Source organism: Mustela putorius, unplaced genomic scaffold (assembly GCF_011764305.1).
Source record: "Mustela putorius furo isolate JIRA1106 unplaced genomic scaffold, ASM1176430v1.1 tig00537227_pilon_pilon_pilon, whole genome shotgun sequence".
NCBI lineage: Eukaryota > Metazoa > Chordata > Mammalia > Carnivora > Mustelidae > Mustela > Mustela putorius.
In genome coordinates, this window is record NW_025422368.1 from 32,170,155 (window position 1) to 32,193,365 (window position 23,211).

General features: G+C 38.8%; 1 protein-coding gene across 1 annotated transcript in view; it reads left to right on the forward strand.

The window, feature by feature from the left end:
• SLC15A5 (solute carrier family 15 member 5) overlaps positions 1–8,908 on the forward strand; it is a 79,842-nt gene extending 70,934 nt beyond the window's left edge. Inside the window, exons 8-9 of the mRNA XM_004755760.1 lie at positions 5,744–5,852; positions 8,764–8,908. Of these exons, the coding sequence (XP_004755817.1) occupies positions 5,744–5,852; positions 8,764–8,908 (254 nt within the window). The remainder of the gene's footprint in view (positions 1–5,743; positions 5,853–8,763) is intronic.
• The last annotated feature ends 14,303 nt before the right edge of the window (positions 8,909–23,211 follow it).

The following is a 23,211-nucleotide window of genomic DNA, read 5'->3' on the forward strand; positions in this document are numbered from 1 at the left end:
AATGTTCATATATATATGTATATAATGTCCACACACACACACACACACACACATCTTCTTTACCCATTCATCTATTGGTGGACACTTGGGTTGCTTCCATGGTTTAGCTATTGCAAATAATGCTGTTATAAATGTGGGGCACATGTATCCCTTTGAATTAATGTTTTCTGTTTTTGTTTGTTTGTTTGGTAAATACCCAGTAGTATGATTACTGGATTGCAGGGTAGTTTTTATATTTAGTCGTCTTCAAAAGAAGAGTTTTATCGAGAGACAGTATTTACCAGTGAAGAATTTATGTGGATTCCCTTAGTCTCCTCCCTTTCCTTATTTTTAATAAAGTCTTCTGTGAAAGTACACCTATTAAAGCCCCAAGTTACTCTGAGGAGCAGACTGCTGGGCTGGAATGAGAATTTTACACCATTTTCTGATTGTCCAACCATCTGATCAAATGATGTGATTGTAAACTGGTCTCAAGCATACATGACTCTTGGATGCTCCCTAAAAATCACATTCATGTGTAATGTGTTTCTTGGAGAGCTATGCTACATGAATGCAGTGTGTCTTGCTGGTCATGCTCCCACTCCTTCATGTCTTATGGTTTAAGGGGCTACTAGAAGCAGAGGTACTCGGCGTTGGGTACTGATTAGAATGGAATATGGAAATGCTACTTCTTCCCAAAGCAGTAATTATGCATTAGAACAACAGCAGCTACCAGTATTCTCTTTAGAACTGACCTTGATTTCTGTGTAGGGGTATGTTCTGATCACCTCCTATTCACCAGCTTGGTGTAGGAAAGAGATCCTCAACCTAAATGGGCTAAGATAGCTGATGGCATATGACACCTGATGCTGGGCGATGGACTGAGAGCAGTTTATTAGTCACATATACTCATAGCCCAGGGCAGGGGAACGTGCCATGCAGGGCCGTATGAGGCTGCACTTGGGAGTAGAGTAAATGATGATCTGCGGAGGGCAGGCTTGGTAGGAACAAAGCAGTGAGGCAGCTCCTGGGTCCTGCAGGAGGATGTGATTGTTTGAATAACTTTGAAGGCTGATAGGGAGGCAAAAGCTTTAGGGCTAGGACCAGTACCAGGCACCTGGTGTGACTAACAGGGGAGCTAGCCTTGTAGGGGACGGTGGAGGAGGGGGGACTTCCCACTGGGTGGGGAGGGCATCTGAAAGAGCAGAGAAGTATGTGCTTACGACTTTGGAGCCCTGTGAGGCTTCAAGACATGAGGGCAGCACATGAAATTTGGGGCCTCACAATGCAAGACATAAGGGACAAGGATAAAGTATATTCCTTTTTCATACTAGCAACTTTGTGTTGTTTACAGCAACATAATTCTATTAGCATCAATGGTGGCTTTAGCAGTGCAGTTGTAACAAGATGAGAGTTCTACTGAGCCATGCCTCTACTTATCTCTCTTGCCTTTGCTCTTTAATCCATAAAATACAAGAACTAGTCTAGATAATTCCATAGTCCTTTTGTCTTTAAAATGGCCATGATAATTTAAAGTAAGTAAAAACATTTTACTTAGTATTCTTAAGGCCTAATACTCCAGAGTAATTATCTTTTTGCATGCCTGCCCTACCAACCTCTCTGAGCTCTTTTTTCTTAAGCAATTTGGAATGCCCATCTCCTGGTACATGACAACTTCCTAGCAAATGATTTTCAGATGAACAAATAGATCTAACTGAACAAAAAATATTTGGGGAACTTCTGAGTCTTGCAAAGTATTTTGTGAATGTTCTATTACTCAGTGGCCCAATGCTCATTACTAAGTAGGCTAGATATACTATTAAAGTACTCAACTAGGGTCACTAAGGCACTTCCTGTCCTCCACTGTTGAGGCATGCATGTTTTCTTGTGTTTTTAACCTTCCTACCCACCCAAACTAAGATCTGGGGAAGTTTAATTTGTTCCATTCTAGACCTTAAGTCTTCTCTTTGTCTCCTTTTGCAAGGATGCCTCAGATTTCAATCAGCTACTAGAAATGTCTGATGAAAAATGGCACAAATGTGAATTACGACAATAAAAGTTTATAAGCTACTAAAATAAAGTTATAGTACCTAAGAGCTGAGTCAACTGACAATGTTAAATGGAACATTTTACAACCAGTCCTGGGACAATGATTAAAAAAAAAAAATGGCACATGAAGAACATGAAGAGATATCTGATAGGAAATGGGTCCAACACCAAGCTCAGGCTACAGGATTTTGTATATGCCACTTATAAGGTGTGGTGGGTGGTGATAATCTCAAGTTTTGGAGTGCCTCCTCTGTGTCCAACTCTTGACATCTATTATCTCTTTTACTTCTCATAACACCTCCGTGAGAAAGGTGTTGTCATTTTAGAGAGGAGAAACCGAGGCTGAAATGGTCTGATTGGGCAAATGCCCCAAAACAAAACTATTAAATAATGGAGACAGTATTTGACTTCAAAAGTCTCTCTGCCATGCTCTTTCTTTGTCTCTTCACCCCCAAAGCTATCTCTTTACATAGACTGATAACTCTATATTAATAAAGCAAATTTTAGGTTTCTGGAACTATCTCTCTGTCCAGCTTGATGCCAGTGTATATTCCAGTCTATGAATTCAGATCATTTTTCTCCTTACCTTAGAGCTCACCTTGTGAATTAGCTACATAGGGAATGTAAGCTTATAGCTAAGTAAGGCAAAAATACAGAGCTAGTGGGACGCCTGGGTGGCTCAGTTGGTTAAGCAGCTGCCTTCGGCTCGGGTCATGATCCCCGCATCCTGGGATCGAGTCCTGCATCGGGCTCCTTGCTCAGCGGGGAGCCTGCTTCTGCCTCTGCCTGTGCCTGCCAATCTGTCTGCCTGTGCTCGCTCGCTCTCTCTCCCTCTCTCTCTCTGATAAATAAATAAAATTTAAAAAAAAATACGGAGATAGCATGAGGATCAGCATTAGGAAGGAAGCTGAACACTGAAAATGATATTTGAGAAAGACTATAGAATTTGAATAGGTAATATGTCAATCTTTCATTTTATTTTTTAAATACTCCACTCACGAAATGTTTTGTGTTGCTCATAAATTCCCACTGCCTTTCCCTAACCTTTCCAGCACGACATCCTCCCTTTACCCCTCATGCCCATAATTCCATCTCCCGGCACTTCTCATTTATGTCCACCAGAGCACCCCTAGTGACAGTTCCAAGCACATGGTCATGGGCAGGGCGAGCTGGTACCATAACCAGATAGGCTGGTATGTGCTGTCATTGCACAACTATTTTTTTTTTTTAGAAATATTGTGTTTTACCTATAAAGATCTTACAAAATTTATATGCTTCTCCCTCATCTAACTTTGTTATAATATAAAGATAGCCTTTTCAATTACTTATTATGGACCAAAATTGATGCTCCAAGAAAAATTAATGTCATGTTAATTCTGAGGCTTCACATACTCTGTGCAAACTCCTCTTAGTCTAGCCAGAGAAACACAGTGGTAAGATGGTCTAATCACATCACATGCAAAGTGCTGATGTGAAATGAAAAGGACAGAAATAAGATTGGGATGTTAATTCAAGAGAAATAAGGAAATAGGACTGTTTGAATAAGCTTAGCAAGGTGGTTTAGTTCTTCCTGAAAATATGTGTGATGTCATCTCACCTTACCTTGACTTCCACCCCAACTCCCCTCATTCAAGTACAATCAAATGTGTAGTTTCTAAACACACGTGCACACCCACCCACCCAGACACACACACACACACACACACACAGAGGCTACATAGGCCCAGACACAGAGGGAAACATTCTATGAAACTACTCCTGTCAAAGGAAGGCATTATGTCAGTATAGCAATAACACTATACATTTCTATTGTAATGGAACACAAATGAATAAAATGGGGAAGTAGAACTTACTGCATAGATTTCAGCTCAAAACCACATTTCAGTTATAGGTCCAAGACACAAGCTAATTTTCATGGTTGGTCCAAAATAATAGTCATTGTTAAAGGACAGAAGAGAAACAGCTTTAAATGGGAAGTGGCACCATGAATCACAGCTGTCATACTTATGTACTTGCTGACTATCAACCCTGAACAGAGCATTTAATTCAAATTTCCATTTAAAAGTATGCACTGTCAAGGGAAAGGCCAAGAACCATTTTCTAGTTCAGGAAGCAACTCACAACCCATGTACCAAAGATAGCACTGGAGATCAAGTCTTTTGGCACGTAGACTGATTGCTCTAGGCCCACACCCCTTTTCACAACCCACTGTAGGAACTGCTCCTACAAAAAGAAGAAAATGCCAAAACCTTGGCATCTGACTGCTCAAAGAAGATTAAGTCCTGTATTCATAATGCATAATTTTTTTGGTAAATATTGTGCCCATTCAGAACTGCAATTGATTATAAGCTCTCTCCGTGAAGATAGATTTGGCTTTTTGAACAATCTTTTTTTTAAATTTTTTTATAAACATATAATGTATTTTTATCCCCAGGGTTACAGGTCTGTGAATCGCCAGGTTTACATACTTCACAGCACTCACCATGGCACATACCCTCCCCAATGTCCATAACCCCACCACCCTGTCCCAATCCCCCGACCCCCAGCAGCCCTCAGTTTGTTTTTTGAGATTAAGAGTCTCTTTTGGTTTGTCTCCCTCCCGATCCCATCTTGTTTCATTTATTCCTTTCCTACCCCTAATGCCCCCCACGTTGCCTCTCCACTTCCTCAAATCAGGGAGATCATATGATAATTGTCTTTCTCTGATTGACTTATTTCACTCAGCATAATACCCTCTAGTTGAACAATCTTTTGAACATTATGTGATACTATATATCTGTATTTGTTAATACTAAGATCCCCTTGTTGTTTTAAAAGTACTGCATAAAAATAAGTGTTGCATATATAATACATTATCTCATATTATGTATTAAATAGTAATACAAACCCACTGAAGGAAAATAGAGAAATAGAGATGATACATAAAAGTATGGATCTGGATATGGAAAGGGAGAGAGAATTATAGCAAAGATCCAAAGCAAAAGTCAAAACTTAGCAGCAAAGTAAAAGCAATTACCTTGAATCCTAAATAGTTTCATATATACTCATCTAATGGTTTTGTATAGAGCAGTTTGACATCATAAGAAAGTGGGGTTATCTTATTTGGAAGCATTAATTTGAAGGCATTACTTATCAGGTCAAAAAAATACCTTCATGTCAACAAGAGATTGCAAGTAATTTGACCAACAGGGTCTGTGATATTACAATGAGGTGAAACTGGATTTACCCAAGTTGCCAAAATAAAGTAACATCTGGAATCTACATGTATTATGTCACTAACCTTACAATTAGAATCTGCAACAGACTGTCTAGCTGTGGCAAAAAGTTTTCATTCTTTCAGTTTATATTTACTGACCGATTCTTATGTGTCAGGCACTGTTCTAGATACTAGATCGATAAGGATGAGTAAGATACACCTGCTTGGTTCTGGTAAATTAGCATAATCAGGGTTACTTTTATAGCTCAGTTCTTCTGAACTTATATTGTGTTATGCAGATTCAGGTTTTGTGACCTTCAAAATATTTGGGTTGCTTTGCTTGTCATTTTACTGTTAATTAGAGAATTAAATGAATTTTAACAATGAGTTTCAGATGAGCTTTTTTGCTTTGTAGATATTACTGAAGCGAATAAATCTCTATGAATAGTGGAATGATAAAACATTCACAGAAACTTATAACTCTGCAGTTGAATAACAATTACATTTTGTTCCAAACAGGCAATTGGTTTCCAAACACATTAAACAAAGGCAATTTAGAAAGCTTCTTCTTCTTTTTGGCATCATTAACGTTGTTGAACGTCCTGGGATTCTGGAGTTTCTCACAAAGGTAAGACAGCAATTTCTGAGCCCATGAAATATTGATCTGGGAACCATCACCGAGCCAACAGGAATCCTGTATGCCATGACTGGACAAATTAGCATATTAGCGAAATTTAACAGATTATGCAGAGCAAGAAATTTCAATTTAGGCTTCACTTTTGCCATTGATCCTTATAATAAAATAGTGTTTTACTCGATTCTAAAACATGTTCTGAAGGAAGATATTTTTTCTCCATTGTATAGTACCACTTTAGAATTAGAAATAACCATATTGATAATAAGAATGAATGAGTCATTATCATTAAAAGCAAATATCATTAAACAAATAGCTAGAAATCTAATGATGCTTAAGATTTGGATTCCATTCAGGCCTTTAAATCAGCAGTGACCATTTCAAGGTCAATAACAAACTGCCAAATCATTTAGTCAGTCACCTGAGACCATTCAGTGGCTTAATATGCATCAGCTACCATCCATCCATCGCCAGCCCACCTCTCCCTCACTGACATATTCTTGGATAGCTGTGTACTTTCGAGCAAATTATCTAACCTCTCTGAGTCTCTGCTTTTATACTTGTAAAATAAAATCAAGAATACCAGCATCTTGGGGGCTTTAGGGGTATGAATTTTGGTAAAGGGCCGAGCACCGTGTCTACCACACTGTGGAAACGACAGAGATCTTTATTTTTCTCACTTTCCTCCAGTCACGTATCTATTTAGTCAAATTTTATCCCATCATTTTCACTTCTTCTTTGCCTATTCATTGAATAAAACTCTGTTGGAACACTGGTCATGTGATGGGCACAGCAATAAACTAGAAGCACATAAAGTCAGTATGTCTATAAATGTTTATATATGCTCTTGCTTTCATGGAGCTTATGGTCCAGTATAGGAGAGAGGCACTTAAATCTCACACAAGGCAGAATTAATGACAAAAAGCAAAAGTCTGAATTTTTAAATTTCTTATTTTCCAAAGTATAGAAGTTATCAAATTAACCCCTCACCATGTATAGTTTCTCTCTATCTCATTCTTGGGTTGAAAACCAAAGCAGAATATCAGGGAGTCTTGCAGAAGAATCCAACAGGAATGTCCTCAGCTTTGTAGCAAAACAGAGTCATCAGTGAAAACGGAAGGTGAAGGCAACTCATCTTTGCCGTCCATCCGTTGCCTCCAAACACGGAAGTGGTGCCCATCTGCCAAGTCTCATAAACCTGCAGTTTCTCAACTTTTACTTTTTCTCCCACTGTAAGATTGGACCCTTGTCTTTTCATAAAGTAATTTAAAAGGCAATCTTTCGAGTTATCCCAAGTGAATCCAGTTCTACAACTTAGCTGTACAAACATGAGCAAGGCATTTAACTTTGCTAAGCCCATTTCTTCATTTGTAAAATGAAATAGGAAGAACAGTAATTATGCCATAAAGCTGTTGTGAGGATGAAAAAATGCTCAAAAATGTTAGCTTCAGTAATAACAATGGACTTGTTCTTTGTTTTATGCCCCCTTTCTTCCTCCTTTTTAATTCTTCTTCTAGACTCATGAAGAGGTGTGGCCAAGATGACCAGGATTATGGGCTGAATTCATGGACGAAATAGCACTGGACCTAGAATCTATTAGCTCAGGGATTTACTCATTCATTCATTCATTCATTCAACCAATATACCAAGCATTGTTCCAGGCACTAGAAAAGATAGAACTGAAGAAAGCAGTTCAGTCCAGTCTACATGGAGCTAATACCTAGTGCTCAAGTTAAATTATTTAAGTGTGATTCTTTCTCTGTGATTACCGAACATGTGAGTTACTATAAAGAAGGGAAAGATGGTGGAATGGGGTGCAGAGAAGGAGGCAAGAACAAAATTGTACAAAGCACCAAATATTGGAGGACCCAAAGATGAGAAGGGACTAAGTGATATAGAAATAAATCTGATTCTTAGCGTATCTTCTCTAGTTTCCTATGCTTTTTCCTCCTTTTTCTGTATACTTTTAAGGGAAGGGGGAGAAAAGAGAGAGGATAAAACAAAGCAGGAAGGGAGGAAATCAGTTTCCCAAGTGTTGAGCACTTCTTATCTTGGGCAGCATGCAAGACAAATAACATGTAATCTCCACCTACATCCCTGCTACCTAAACCCTATTATTTTACTTTATAAATAAGAAAACCAAAGTGAGAATCTAGGTAGGTAAACTAAGTTCACACACCTAGGATTGAAAACCAAATGTGTTTGTTTATAAACACTTTCTTGTATAGCATGCTATTTCTAAGTGCCTTAGGGGAGCACTGATTCCAAACCTAGGCTCTGCAGACTACTATTCATATAAACCCCAGGGAAGTTATGTAACCTCTTAGAACTTTAGTTTCCCTATCTGTGAAATGGGGATAATTTCATCCTTCCAGGGTTATAATGAGAATTCATTAAGTTAGGGTGGAGATAGAGCCCTAGCCTGGTGCCTGGCCCTTAGAAGACACTCAGGAAAACCAGGTGTTCCTTGGGTCAGGAGTAAAGGGCACACATTCTAGAAAGTATGCATGGACTTCTTCTTTGATAATGGTGTTTTCCATATAGCTTCAACACCGAATTTACAAATCCCCCATGCACTTGATGAGCCCTTCCTGAGTCCTGGCCTCCACAACGCTATCAAGTCCATAGGGTTTCAGACTTTCCAGTTTGTCTTTGTCACACTCATTGCAGGTTGTAAATGAGCGCCATCTAGAGGTCTTTATGAGACATCTTAACAGGTCCTAAAACTCCTTTTGTCATTTTATAAAGACTGTTCCTCTTGAGCAGTGCTCTTAAATAATCATCACGGTTGTGCCAGTATCTATGGGCCCATAATAAAAGGTAGACAAGCACAGGAAGAAAGCAAATGATTTATCAAGTCATCTACATCTGGTCCTAAAAAAAGCTTTCTTTCTTTCTTTTTTAGGTATTGTAATCTAAATCATTTTAATGCCCAGAACATCAGTGGAAGTAATCTTGAAGAAACACTTCTCCATGAAAAGTCTCTGAAATTTTATGGCAGTACGCGGGAATTTTCTTCAAGTATCCATCTTTGGGAGACAGCCCTATGAAACTATGTTTGACTCTACCCATCTTATGAGCAAAGTAGTCATTGTTTTCTTCTGCTGAACATCTTAAGCTTTTTAGTTTAAGAACTAATACATATGGGAGGGACTTCATGAACAGTATCTGTGTACTTTATTTATAAAAACTAATTATGACTCCTCTAGTAAACTATTGTGCCTTTTGCATTAACACATTATACATTACAGTTAATTTCAAAGTCTATGATTATTCCATGACAACAAAGTGACAGTTTCATGTGCATTACAATATTTTACAATTTTTTGCAATAATGGTTCAGCCACTAAGAGCAATAGAAATGCTATTTGTTAGTTTTAATGTGCTAATATAATCAAAATAATTGTATGTTAACATTCCTTCTTTCTATATATTTATTGAGCACTTATTACATGCCAAGCCTTGTATCATATACTATGTCTGACTAATAAATCTATATGTCATTATATTGTATTTGATCTCGATGTCACACTATCAAGATATGAAGTAAGGAAATTTTCTCTGAGTTGAGAAGCAATGTTAACTAAAATAGAGGTCCTTAACAAAGAAAGAATATTCACATACTGAAGAAGTTATAAAATAAAGGTAAATGATAGAATGATTGAAGGAAAAAGGAAAACTGGAGAAGGTGAAACAAGTGTTGAGAAGGTAAGTGATAAATCAAATAGAGAAGATTAAAGCAATTCCCTAGTCTAGAGATGTCTGGGTGGCTCAGTGGTTAAGCAGCTGCCTTCAGCTCAGGTCATGATCCCAGAGTCCTGGGATTGAGCCCCAGGTCAGGCTCCCTGCTCGGTGGGGAGTCTGCTTCTCCCTCTGCTTGCTGCTCTGCCTCCTTGTGTGTGCGCACACACACACACTCTCTCTCTGTGTCAAATAAATAGATAAGAAATCTTAAAAAAAAAAAATTCTCTAACCCAATTCCCATCTTTTGGTCTTCAGTGCTACCAATTCAGACCCATTCACAAAATCGTCTTCCAAAAGAGGTTCTTCCTATATAAACAAAGAAATGTGGAAATTCACATAAAAAATAATGAACGGGGGCACCTGGGTGGCTCAGTTGGTTAAGTGTCCAACTCTTGGTCTCGACTCAGGTCACGGTCTTGAGGTCATGAGATCGAGCCCCGCATCTGGCTCCAAAGTAAGTGTGGAGTCTGCTTAAGATTCTCTCTTCTCCCTTGGTCCCTCCCCAACTCCCTGTCTCTCTCTCTTTAAAAAACCAAAATAAAATACATAGTAATAATAAACTAATATAAAATAAAACTCGTGCCCCAGTCCTTTGTAGCAGTGCTTGTCAAAGTTTGGTTGAGGGTCACCTGCTTTAGGCCAATTTTCTGGCCCCTCCCAAAGACTGCTCTAACCCAGCTCTTTTCCCAGGAACCAGTGGTTTTAACAAACACACCCAAATCATTCTTGTGCTCCCTAAAGTAGAAGCACCACTGCTTTCTAGGACAGTTCATCTAGGATAGGATAGGTAGGTTTATCAGCTGATTGCAAATGGTTCTGCAATTATGCACCTCCCTTGTGTATACCGAAAATATTTTAGATCTGTAGAATAAAAGATTTATTCAGCTTGATTAGATATGATATGCATTTTTAATTGCAAAAGAGCAGCTGTAAAGCACCAGGTGTTTCTCTTACTCAAACAATTTTTTGTTTGCTTGTTTGTTTGGCGGACAAATAAAGAGACTAGCTCGTGCACACATGAATTCTTGCCCTGTAACTGTTCCAAATCTTTCTTAATTTCTGTGTTTGTTCTATGGCAAAATAGTGAGGCCAGCCCCTGGATATGTCTTAGAGGCTTTCTCTGCTGCAAAAAATAAGGTTAAATGCCACGTTTGCAATTTGGGTTTAATGAACATCCAAAATATCAAGAAACCTTTAAACACTTCACCTTAGTACAAGCAAGGAGCTCTGGCAGTCTCTCTCACCACTAGAATAAGGGTCTGTTTTATTTTGTTGCGTGTGCGTTTTTGTTTTTTTTTTTTAATTTGCCTTCATCTCCCTAATTTCTACATCATAATAGAAAAAAAGTGCTCATTATGCTTTCACTCGTCCTTAGAGATGAAAAGAGATCTACAGAATTTTAAAGTTGACCCAAAGCAAACACCAAAAGAGCTTAGAATTCTCACATCGGGGTTGACACTTGTGATTAGCTAAATTGCAGTAACTACACATGCCTCGGTTCGGAACAGGACGCATTCACACTGCAGTTTCTTCTCTAGAGCCTAGCAACATTATCATTGAGCACCTGGAATAGTTTAGGCATTAAGTGTAATTGGTTTTGCTTTACATAAATCTGTAGCTTTGTAAATAAGCGAAGCATTTCAGCTTCTATATAACACCAATTAACTTAAAGGGATGTGTTGTTTGCAGAAGCCTGCTGGGTCTGTACTGTATTTCTCGGGTAATATGCTCCGTGGCGGGCAAAGTTCCGTGTCCCTGCAGTGTTCCATTGACTCCCAGTCACTTGGTACCAAGGGTCTATACCCAGACACTCATTTGCTCCATTTTTCAGTTGTGAAAGATCGGGAAAATGAAGTCTTTCCTAAGAAGCACTTTCTGTGCTCTATTTTTGTCCATGATCGAGACCTGAAAGGCAAGGTATTTGAAAATGTTTTCTGTGACCCGGAGAGCACAGATCTGACCCCATCTGATTCTGTCCACAACTGACAGTGACATCTCTCTCCTCTTCCTTTTTTTCGAGTAACACCTCAATCCAAGGCAGCCAAATGTCACTGCATTGAGCCAGGATACAAAATTAAGAAAACCATAATCTTAGTACGTGAATTTGCTAGTGAAGATGTTTTCATCAGAATGACTTTTTTTTTTTTAATAGTGCTAAAACATATGCTCTTGCAAGCGGTAAATTTCCCCAAGCTCCTGGTATATTTTCCCCTTGTTATCTCTTTACTCAACTTAATCCCTTATCTCTCCTATCCCCTCAGGTAATCTTGGTTTATAGCATTCATTCCACCCTGGCCAACCTCTAATTCTCTTGGTTTCTGAAATTGTTTCTCAACTATCAGAGAAACAGTATCTGCAAAAACAGCTCATGATTCCAAAAAGTTTCCTATTAATACAGTGTGATTCACAAACGGAAGAGAGAGAGAGAGCATCACCCCTTCCGAGCACCATCAGGATTCCTTGTCTCGTGGAAACAGAGCTTCCAGCGCGTGTTCCCTGAACCAGTCCGGCAGTGGGCGGGTACCATCTCCACAGCAAGAGAAGCCCGAGTACAATTACCAGTTACAGGCTTACAAGAAAAGCCCTCAAAGAAAATCACCAGCCAAGTGATGACAGCACGCAGGTGCCGCTGCTGAAAGGCAGGTCTGCCTGTAGAAAACAGGGAAGCTCAGGGAACCACGAATAGTAACGGCTCACATCTCTGTCCCCCTTCACAGTTTACAGGTTGCTGTCACACATATCACCACATTTGATCAGCACCACCCCTCTGGGAGGTAGGCACATTTTGGCATGCCCGTTTGGTAAATGAGGGATTGCTACTCTGAGACGTCAAGTGATTTATCAGGATTCACAGAGAGAGTAGATGTCACAGACAGAACTTGACCTTGGTCTTTCTGTCTCTAAAGTGCCAGCAAATTCTACAAACAGCACTCACAGTGTCCCCAACACTGGCTCATCCCCAGCCACTCAGGCGATTCTCTCTCTACGTCATCCAAAAGGAAATTAAGAAGGAGGGGGAATATTAGGGCAGGCTTAGAGACCCCGACAAAACGGTTAACAAAAAAAGCAAGGATCTTTCTAACATCTCTCTCACTCAGCTTTTGTGGAGCTGTGCCCTGTCTTCATGTGGACCTTAGGCTGTCAGAAGCACCCCATTGAGAAGAGCCACCCAGAGTGACTGAGGTGGGGGTCGGGGGTCTTGGGCTCAAAACATCTTTCCCTTCTCCTTTCAGCAAATGTGCTTGCTGAAGCACTGATGTGCTTGCTGTAGCACTCCGGAGTGCTACAGTCAATTCCAAACTGCCTCGGAAAACAACAATTTGAGACCAACAAATTTACCCCCTATGATATTAATAATTGTGAAGGCTCCTGTAGTACTTGCTCAGTGTAAGACACTGTATTAAGTGAACAGTCTGGTATGTTAGCTCCTTTAATCATCACAATAACCCTATAAGCTAGTACAATGGTTAATCCATTTTACAGATAAAAAAATATGAAGCCCAGAGAAAGATAATGACTTTCCAAAGATCACACAGGCACTATGGGCAGAGCAAAAGTTTAGGCCTGGGGAGTCTGGCTACAACATCCAGGGTCTAGCCCTCTCTATATATTGCCTCAGTAAGCTGTTCTCTACGGCAGATTGTTATATAATTTCAGGGGGTTCCAGGGAAGCCAATACCTTGGCCCAATGAATTCTAATCTTTTTACGTCCCAACCTATAAGAATATGACTTCTTCCATAAATAATGACTAGGCTGACTCTCAACAAGCAATTCTTAACACCTCAGTTGTGCCTCCCACCCTTCCCTTCTGTGAATAATTACTGTCTCCTGCTTAAAGCAAAGGCATGACTCTAAGGACAGAATTTCAGGCTCTGTGGCAGTGAAGGGTACAACTAGCCAATAACTATTGTATGGCTACTTTCCCAGTGGTCCTTAAATCACAATGTAAGCCATCTGTTCCTCACATAAAGCACTCATTGCTAGATCAAGATGGGAGCCTGAGGTCAACTAGGCTCTCCACTTCCTTAGCATCTCTCAAGACATTTCCTGGGATTCCTCCAGGCCCAGTTATCCAGTAAGTGTGTAATTGTCAAAGGTTATCAAGGATAGTGATGGTAAAACTCAATTCTCCGTCTTTCTCGGCCTATCCCTCTCTCTTTTTCTCTCTCTCATTCTCTCTTTCTCTGTCTCTTTCTGCTGCCTCCCCCCTCCCCGCCCCTGGCTGAGTGTCCCATTAAGATTGTCTACAGTAGAATGGATGCTATTTGACAGCCAAGATTATTTCCCCAGGTGATACCCTGTCACCAGTCCACTCGGAGACCTTACTAACTATTAAATAACAATAGCACCCAAACCCTAATCTATCATCCATCTTAGACAGGCTTGAATCATTTTATTGGCTGGGAATCGGTTATTTCTTTAGCCTGCAAAACCACAAGTGATCAAATCTTTTATAAATACAGTAATGAGTCTATGACAAGCGTCTATTTCCATGGTAGCAGCAAGTAAGGAGCACATTTACTGATATTTATGCAAAGAGCAAGGCGGTCATCCTACCAGAGATAAAAGATGGAGAAAAAAACGAAATCGATGAGAGAGAGAAATTTGGCAAAAATCAGAAGGAAGTCACCATAACATCGAAGATACTACCAAGAAAGTGCACACGTCATTCTCATGGGCAGTTTTCATTCCCCCAAGGCAATCTCTTTAAGTAGAGCGAGAGAACAGAAAGGGTATGTGAAATTTTAAAATAAGAGAAAGAGCTCTCTTTCGGAAATGCCAGAGAGAAAGCATGGGCTTCAAAAGCGAGAGCAGCAAGAGGCCATCTGGAAACTCATTTCCCATTTCGGCACAATGGCTTGTGCATAGTAGGTGCCTTGGTTCGTCTGAATTGATTATCACCCCCGTGAGAATGCCAGAATGCTTTACATCCTTTTCCCAAGCCTCTCTTACATGAGTTAAAGCTCTCTGACCAGTTTCCACGGTGTCTCCAGAAATGCAGACTTTTGTTTCCTGTGCAGCTTGTGCAGCTCTGTCTTATTTCACTGCAGCCAACCGTGCCTGAAAGACAGGAGCAAACAAGATGGACAAGTGTGGCAGTGAATGAACCATTTTACTGCAATTAGAAGTTCACGGAGAATAAATTATCCTCTAGTTCAAGCTGTCCAGCAGTAATCCTCATTAATAATAACACTTCAACAACAGTCTGCTTCCCACCACGGCAGTGAGTGCTACAAACTTCAGCATTACTCTTGAAGCAGGAGTCACATCCCAGACGGCTAGCCCAGATCGCCATATGCAGCACACAAGAGAAGGCTTAAATTACAAAGAAGCTTGAATGCATAACTGTCCATGAAGTTCACTGGCTAGATGAGCAGGTGGAAAAAATCCAAGAGCTTCTCTCCTTCCAGCTTTTTCTTCTAATTCATGCTAAATTGTAAATGATTTTTTCACATTAATGAGTAAATCTATCTAAAAGGATGCTTTCCTATTTTGTGGCTGCATTGAAGACATCTCTTTTACTACAGTTTCCTTTCTTCCTACACACGGCCACAGGCTATAGGGAATACATGGTTCGTGAAGGCAGAGATTTTTGTACAGATATATTTTGTGGAGATATATTATCTCTACATATATATGTACATTCATATATATGATTGATATACATATATACACATCATCTCTCTATATATTGTATCTTGATCTCTATATATCTGTATATAAAGAGAGAGCATAGAGACTATATATATATATATGCACATATATATGTCTGTGTGTATATATGTATACACACACAGAGAGGGAGAGAGAGATTGAGATCCAGCCCTCAGTGGATGCTAGCTATTGGCTAAGAGCCTCTCTTCCTCTCCATGTGTCCTTCTTCATGTTATCTCTCTACATGGGCTACTTTGGGCTTCTTTGGAGCCTAGTGATTGATATCCTAGAGCAAGTATTCTCCCACCCCCAACAGATACACAAACAAAAAGAAAGCCAAGTGTAAACCCTATTGTCTTTTAGGACCCCAGGGTCTACACAGCATCGCATATGCTGGTTCGATTTGTTGAGGATGTCAGCAAGTGATGTCTAGATTTAACAAGAGAAGTACTAGGCTCCATCTCTTGGTGAGAAGTAGTAAGATCCTAGAAATTCATTCTGGGTCCAGAAGTGAGACTGTGGACATTTTAAGTTTCAAGATGAACAGATATGTGTTAGACACACAAAGGGCAGTGGTAGGAGCATTTTAGGTAACATTAGAAAGTGGCACAAGCAAACTACCAAAGTGTGAAACAGCACAGCCTATTCTGAAAACAACAAGTCATTTGGACTTTTGGCTGGAATAGTTGTTTGATTGGAGTGCAAGACTCAAAGGCAGAATCAGATGACAAATTAGTGATTCAAAAAGAGTACTCAGAACCACTCTCTAAAACAGTACGGAGGTTCTTGAAAAAATTGAAAATAGAGCTACCCTACGACCCAGCAATTGCACTACTGGGTATTTACCGTAGAGATACAAATGTAGCGATCCAAAGAGGCACATGCACCGGATGTTTATAGCAGCAATGTCCGCAATAGCCAAACTATGGAAAGAACCTAGATGTCCATCAAGAGATGAATGGATAGAGAAGAGGTGGTACATATATATACAATGGAATACTATGCAGCTGTCTAAAGAAATGAAATCTTGCTATTTGCAACGATGTGGATGGAACTAGAGGGTATTATGCTTAGCGAAATAAGTCAATCAGAGAAAGACAATTATCATATGATCTCCCTGATATGAAGAATTTGAGAGGTAACGTGGGGGGTTTGTGGGGTAGGGAAGGAAAAAGTGGAACAAGATGGGATCAGGAGGGAGACAAACCATAAGAGACTCTTAATCTCACAAAACAGAGGGTTGCTGGGGGAAAGAGGGTAGGGAGAGGGTTGTTGGGTTATGGACATTGGGGAAGGTAGGTGCTATGGTGAGTTCTGTGAAGTGTGTAAACCTGCGATTCATAGACCTGTACCCCTGAGGCTGGTAATGCATTATATGTTAATAAAAATTTAAAAAAAAAAAACAGTGCTCAGTCAGAAATACAGAATAAAATTGGTGGGAACCAGACAAGAGTTAGCCCAAATTGGTGACTACCTGTAAGTGAATATTGGTAAAGTAATGAGGTCTGAGGTTATAGTGGCAGTACTGGGCATGGGGAGAGGGCAAGAACAGAAGAAATTCAAAGGCAGTATACTAGGAAGAACCCATTGTTTGGATTTCTACTGTACATTTAATTATCTCATTGTATTTTTGGCAAAAACTCTATGAACTTGGAATTATTATTGTTCATTTTGGTTACACAAGAAAACTGAGACACAGGGAAGTCAAGTTACATGCCCATTTTCCTACAACCAGAACTAGGAGTTCTAGTGTCTAACACTGAAGCCCACACATTTAATTACCACATTTAATACTGACTGGATGTGGTGATGACAAGGGAAAAGGAGTCCAGGATCATCAACAGGTTTCTGACAAGCAACTAAGTGACTATTAATGCCCTTTAATAAAATAGGGAAATAAAGAAATACAGGAGGATGGGAGAATAGGAAAGAAACATGTTTGTACATAATGAATTTTAGGAGTCCTGTAGAAAATTGAGTGGAGATTTCAGACACTTTGCTGATGATCTACACAAGGCACAATGGATTTTGTTCATGTTAGAAATGAATCAAAGTCATCAATCATTTATACTTTAAAAAGACCTTATGAAGTACCTGGACAATTTTTTATTTCATAAATGAGGAAATCCAGGCTCAAAGAGGTGATCCAACTTGCTCATAGAAAAACACCTGGTTAACTAGGGAAGCTTCCATGACTTTTGACTCTTAACCTAGCTCAGTAAACTATGGATTATCCAAATACTCATTATGAAAGAACAAAAGTGTCTATAGTCAAATGCTATATTTAGCAAACAATTTAGTTTAATTTCCTCAGGACTTCTCAGAAGTTTTATTACGTACATTGGGAATTGCTAAGAAACAAATTCCCTATCCAGAGTTTTCTAAATTAATGTAGTCACACAGTCTTTTTTTTTTTTTAAGATTTTATTTATTTGACAGAGAGAGAGAAATCACAAGTAGGCAGAGAGGCAGGCAGAGAGAGGGGAGAAAGCAGGTTCCCTGCGGAGCAGAGAGCCTGGCGCGGGGCTCGATCCCAGGACCCTGAGATCATGACCTGAGCTAAAGGCAGAGGCCTTAACCCACTGAGCCACCCAGGTGCCCCATCACACAGTCTTTTACTCAAAGAATACTTCTTGGCATTGATCTTCTTTGCTACACACTGGAAGTGCTGGTAGGGTAATACATAGGCTTTGAAATCAGGACTGGAACTGAATTAAGTCTCCCCAAGCTAGTAGCTGCATAGTCTTTGACAATTCATTTAATTCTCTGAGCCTTAGTTTCTACATCTGCAAAATAGGGTAAGAACATATTGTTCACAATACTTTGTGTGTCAGCATGTATAATGCATGTGGCAAAGACCCTCAGACACAGAGATGTTGGGTAAAAATAAGTCAGCTACTATTTTTTCCTCCTCTTTAACCAGGAATTATTCACTGGACATCTTCTATATTTCCCCAAACCATTCACAGATACATATTAATTAATATGATTTTCCTCACCATTATTTCAGAAAAACTAAAAAGAGTCTGTCCTTCCTATTTATTTTACTCCAGATAAAATTGTTACCTGTTAATACTAATCACCTTGATACCAGACCCTGAATTCTTCCAATTTGAGGCTAGAAGAGATGGAGAAGTAGAAATCTCATTTATCAGAACAAAAAGTCCCTGTTGATTCATCATAACAAGACTTCACTTCATGGAATTTGGAATTTCTCCAGATACACAATTAGCAAGTCTTCACTTCCTTGGTACTCATATTGAATTATAAATGGAGTTAGAAATTCATACATATAATCAGTATATAAGATGGAAGGAAACTGTGATGGTTAATTTTATGTGTCAACTTGACTGGGCCACAAAGTACCCAGATTAAACATTATTGCTAGGTGTGTCTATGAGGATGTCTCCAGGTGAGATTAGCATTTAAATCAGTGGGCTCTGTAAAGTAGATTATCTTCCCTGCGTGAGTGGACATCATTCAATCCATGGAGGGCTTGCAGAAAACAGAAAGCGAAGGAAGGGAGGACTCCCCTTCCTACCTGCCTGCTGAGCTGGGACATTGGTCTTCTGCCCTCAGACTGAGATCTGTACCATTGTTCCTCTGGTTCCCAGGACTTTGGGCTTGGACTAGAATCACTCCACTGGCTTTCCTTGGTCTCCAACTTACAGAAAACAGGTTGTGATATTTCTCATCTTCCTTAATTGTGTGAGCCAGTTCTTCATAACAAATCTCCATACTTATATCCTATTGGTTCTGTTTCTCTAGAGAACCTTGACTAATACAGATTTTGGTACTAAAAGTGGTTCTAGGGGAACAGGACGTTAAGAATAAGTTTTCTGAATTGGTTCCAGAGTTTCTGGCTCTCTAACCTGACTAGATACAAAGATGTTAATGACTCTGCTTCCAATAATAAAGAGAATACTGATAGTCCACAGCATGACCTAGCCAAAACATCTGCATGGGATATTCCTAATCAACCACTTACAAGAATCAAGAAACTAGGTAACTCTGTAATTAAATTTTTGAGTATTTTTTAAAAACTAATGAATATAGCGACATTGGCTGTTTACTCCTAACATTGCTGGACAAAGTAGTGCAAGAAAAAGATGAGCCAAGAGGTTTGAATTCCCACTCCAAGCACCCCATAAAGGACCTAAGAGTTTCCTTATGTTCCCCAAAAGAGACCTCTATCTTCTGTACCTGCAAAGATGAAATTGCTGAAAATCAAATGCAGGACCATCCTGTGATTTTGGTGATTGAGTTATAACCCAGTTGAAAGCAGAGCCTCACAAGTATCTACTATTAAAGTGAGGGCATTGATTGGGAAAGAATGGGATCCTGTAGGCTGAAACAGGGACATGTGGGAAGACTTTGAAGAAACTGGGGACATTGAAACTAAATTCTGCTGAGTCTTTGCCAGCTTGAAAGGTGTATGAAAACTCCATAAAAAACTTTTAGAACTGATAAACGAATTCAGTAAATTTGCAGGATACAAAATCAACAAATGAAAATTAGTTCTGTTTCCATATACTAACAACAAACTATCTGAAAAGGAAATTTAAAAAAACAATCTCATTTACAATAACAAGAAGAGTAAGACACTTAGTAATAAACTTAATTAAGGAGTGAAAGACTTGTATACTAGAAATAAAGCATTGATAAAAGAAATTAAATAAAACAAAACAAATGGACAGAAATGCCATATTCAAGGATTAAAGACTTAATATTATCAACTGTAATATCAATCAAAATTCCAATGGCAATCTTTTACAGAAATAGAAAAAAAATTATACAATATACTAACACAAAAGACCATGAATAGCCAAATCAAATTTGGGTATACATTCAAAAGAATGAAGTTAGACTCTTATCTAACACTATACACAAAAATCAGTTCAAAATGCATAAACACTTAAATGTAAGACCTGGATCTGTGAAATTCCTAAGAGAAAAACAGGAGAACAGTTTAAATGTCTGTTTTGGCAATGATTTTATGGATATGACATGAACCACAGGCAACAAAAACAAAAATAAATAAGTAGGACCACATTAAACTAGAAAGTTTTCTACACAGCAAAAGAAACTATCAACAGAATGAAAACGCAATCTATAGAATAGGAAAAAATACAAAAAATAGTCAAACTCATAGAATCAAAGAATGGAGTGGTGATTACCAGGGCTGAGAGAAGGGGAAATAGGAAGTTACTAATCAGCATAAGGTTTCAGTTAAACACATGTATATGCTCTGGACATCTGATGTAAGACCCTGCATCTATAGTCAACAATCATGTACTGTACACTTAAAAATTTGTCAAGAGGGTCGGTCTGGTGTAAATGTTCTTACTATAATGAAGTAAAAGTTTTAAAAAGAAAGTTAAAAATAATATCAAATCCAATGTTTGAACTTATTTAGATCCTGATTCAATATACAGATGTGGGGGGGGATGCAGTATATTGAACACTGGTAATATTTAATAATATAGTAATTATTATTAATTTTTAAAGATAATTTGTATCATTTTGAATATCTATATAGAAATACAGATGGATGAAATGCTATGATGTCTAATATTCTCTTCAACATAATTTAAGGTGAGGGAAAATGGTAAAAATTGAGATCAGTCAAATTTGGCTGTGAGTTAATAAATGTTGGAGCTGGGATTGGGTACATAAGATGTATATTAGATGATCCACTGGCAAAACTAAGGAAAAGGAAATAAGAAAGAAAAATTGAATGCATGCTTGCCCCAGTGAAAGAAGCTCCAGATTTCAAAAACCATAGTTCAATAATCTTTTGCAAATTTAAGATAAAGGACTGATGTCTTCTAACTCCCACCCTTCATGTTGGCTGTGCTGTCTCATTGTGATTAATCCAAGGTAACAAATATGGAATATTGCATGCACAATGATAAATATTTGTCTTGACTCTGAAGATGCATAATAACTCTCTGTCTTTTGTAACTGATAAAAGGAAGGCATATGTCCGGAGGAAATCCCAGACAACTGGTATTTTTTTTTTTAATGAATTCTTAAAACTTAAAGAATTTTAGCTCCTATTTATGCACAGCTGAATTAGATATAGACACAGTTTAAAAAAATGGAAATAAGCACTATTCTCTCCCCCACATGTACTGATCATAGTAGAATTACTTCTGTGCAAATACAGTTAACTAGGTTAAAGACAGGATGGCTAGAAATGTAAAAAGGGAAATAAAATAAAGAACAAGGGAACAAACAAAGGAAGAAATGGAGAGAGGGAGGGAAGCAGGAAGAAAGGAAAGAAGAAAAAGAGGAACGAAGGAAGACAAAAGTTGACCCTTCTTAGCAGAATGCAGAACATTTCAATTTAGTAAGCTTGGTGCAGCTGTTCTCATAAACCCATGAAGAGTGGAGCCAATTGTCCATTAAAGATTTACCAGCCATTCCTAATCTTCACTGTGCAAAGTGTCCATTGGAGATTTCCCTGTCCTAGTTGGTGAGGATTACTCTTCCTTTCAAAGTCATTTATGGTCACTGAGGAATCTAGAATATAAGAAATGGATTGTTGGTTATATAACCAAAAATTTACATATGATTACTGACTTTGTCAAATCTCAAGTTGTCCCAAGGCATTCTAATAGGACTTTAAATGTGTGCAAAAACAAATTTTTTAGCTAACTATGTAAAAAGTTAAATAGGTGGTATCTTAAAACCAGATCGTGTCCTTGAGTTTTGGGCTCAATATGGAGTATTAAGTTGGGAATAATGACATTTCCCTCTTACCCCACTATCTCCAGATTTGTAAAGACACAGCCAGGACTAAGACAATAATTCCAGTCGTCTGAGATAACTGAACCACCAAAATCTAGAAAATACCAGTAATCCTCTGAAATGTCCAAATACACTGGTTCAGATAGCTCAGTTATTTATACTCGCATTAATTATTTCAAAGATACGTATTGGCTGCGTATATGCCAAGTACATTACCTGGTAATACGAAGGTGATAGAAACAGAGAAGACTCCTCATGGAGCACACAGTCCAGAGGAGAGTAAAGAGTAGGTCTCATCTAGACCCTAAAAAATAAGTATAATTTAACCAAAGAAGGTGGGACACTCAGCAGCCTCCTCAAGTGACTACACTGGTACACGAGTCCTTGGAGATCTAGAAGTATTCTCGCCAGGTTTCTTAGAAGGCCCCTCATTCTTTTCCCTTCATTCCCACTCCAGGAATAGTTTCAAAGAGAGTGCAAAAAAGAAAGAAATCTTTTTTTAGCTTGGGGAATCCAAAAGAGAAAACTATTCCCTACTTCCCTTCTGGAACTCTGGGGAACAGTATCTGCATTCATTCAGTCTGTAGATCAACAAATATTCATAGGGATCCTGGTTATGCACCAAACACATCTTTATATAGTGGGGTTTTTTTTTTCCCACACCACCAAAGCAAGGCAGCAAAGGAGCTGAACAGCTTTATGGGATTCCTAGGGTACAGGATCCAAGATTTCTCCCAGTCTGCAGCACTCCAAAAGGAATGGGAGGTACACTGACTCTTTCTCTTTCCTCACCTTTTCAGGATGCAGATGTTAGCTCTGAAAGAGAGAAATACAGAGAATAAGTGCCCTAGATGGACCCTACAATCATGATGAGCGGGGCACAGAAGTATGAAGCAGCATGGAGGACCAAATGAAATAAGTGCTTATCCCAGGAGAGACCAGTTCAGGACAGGTAAAGACCAAGGAGTAGATACTCTCTTTGCTATTGCTATGAGACTATGAAAACACCACAGCTTAGATTAGACCTAGGAAGAAGCAGAAATTTTGACTTGATGGTGCTTAAACCAGAAACTCAGAAAACTCAGAAGTGACTTAGTTTGTAATGTTTATAACCAGGGAGTAATGGTTTCTTGGAATGTATATTTAGTTGAATCATATAAAGTTATTTTTTTTACACGACCAAGACAACTGAAAATAGTA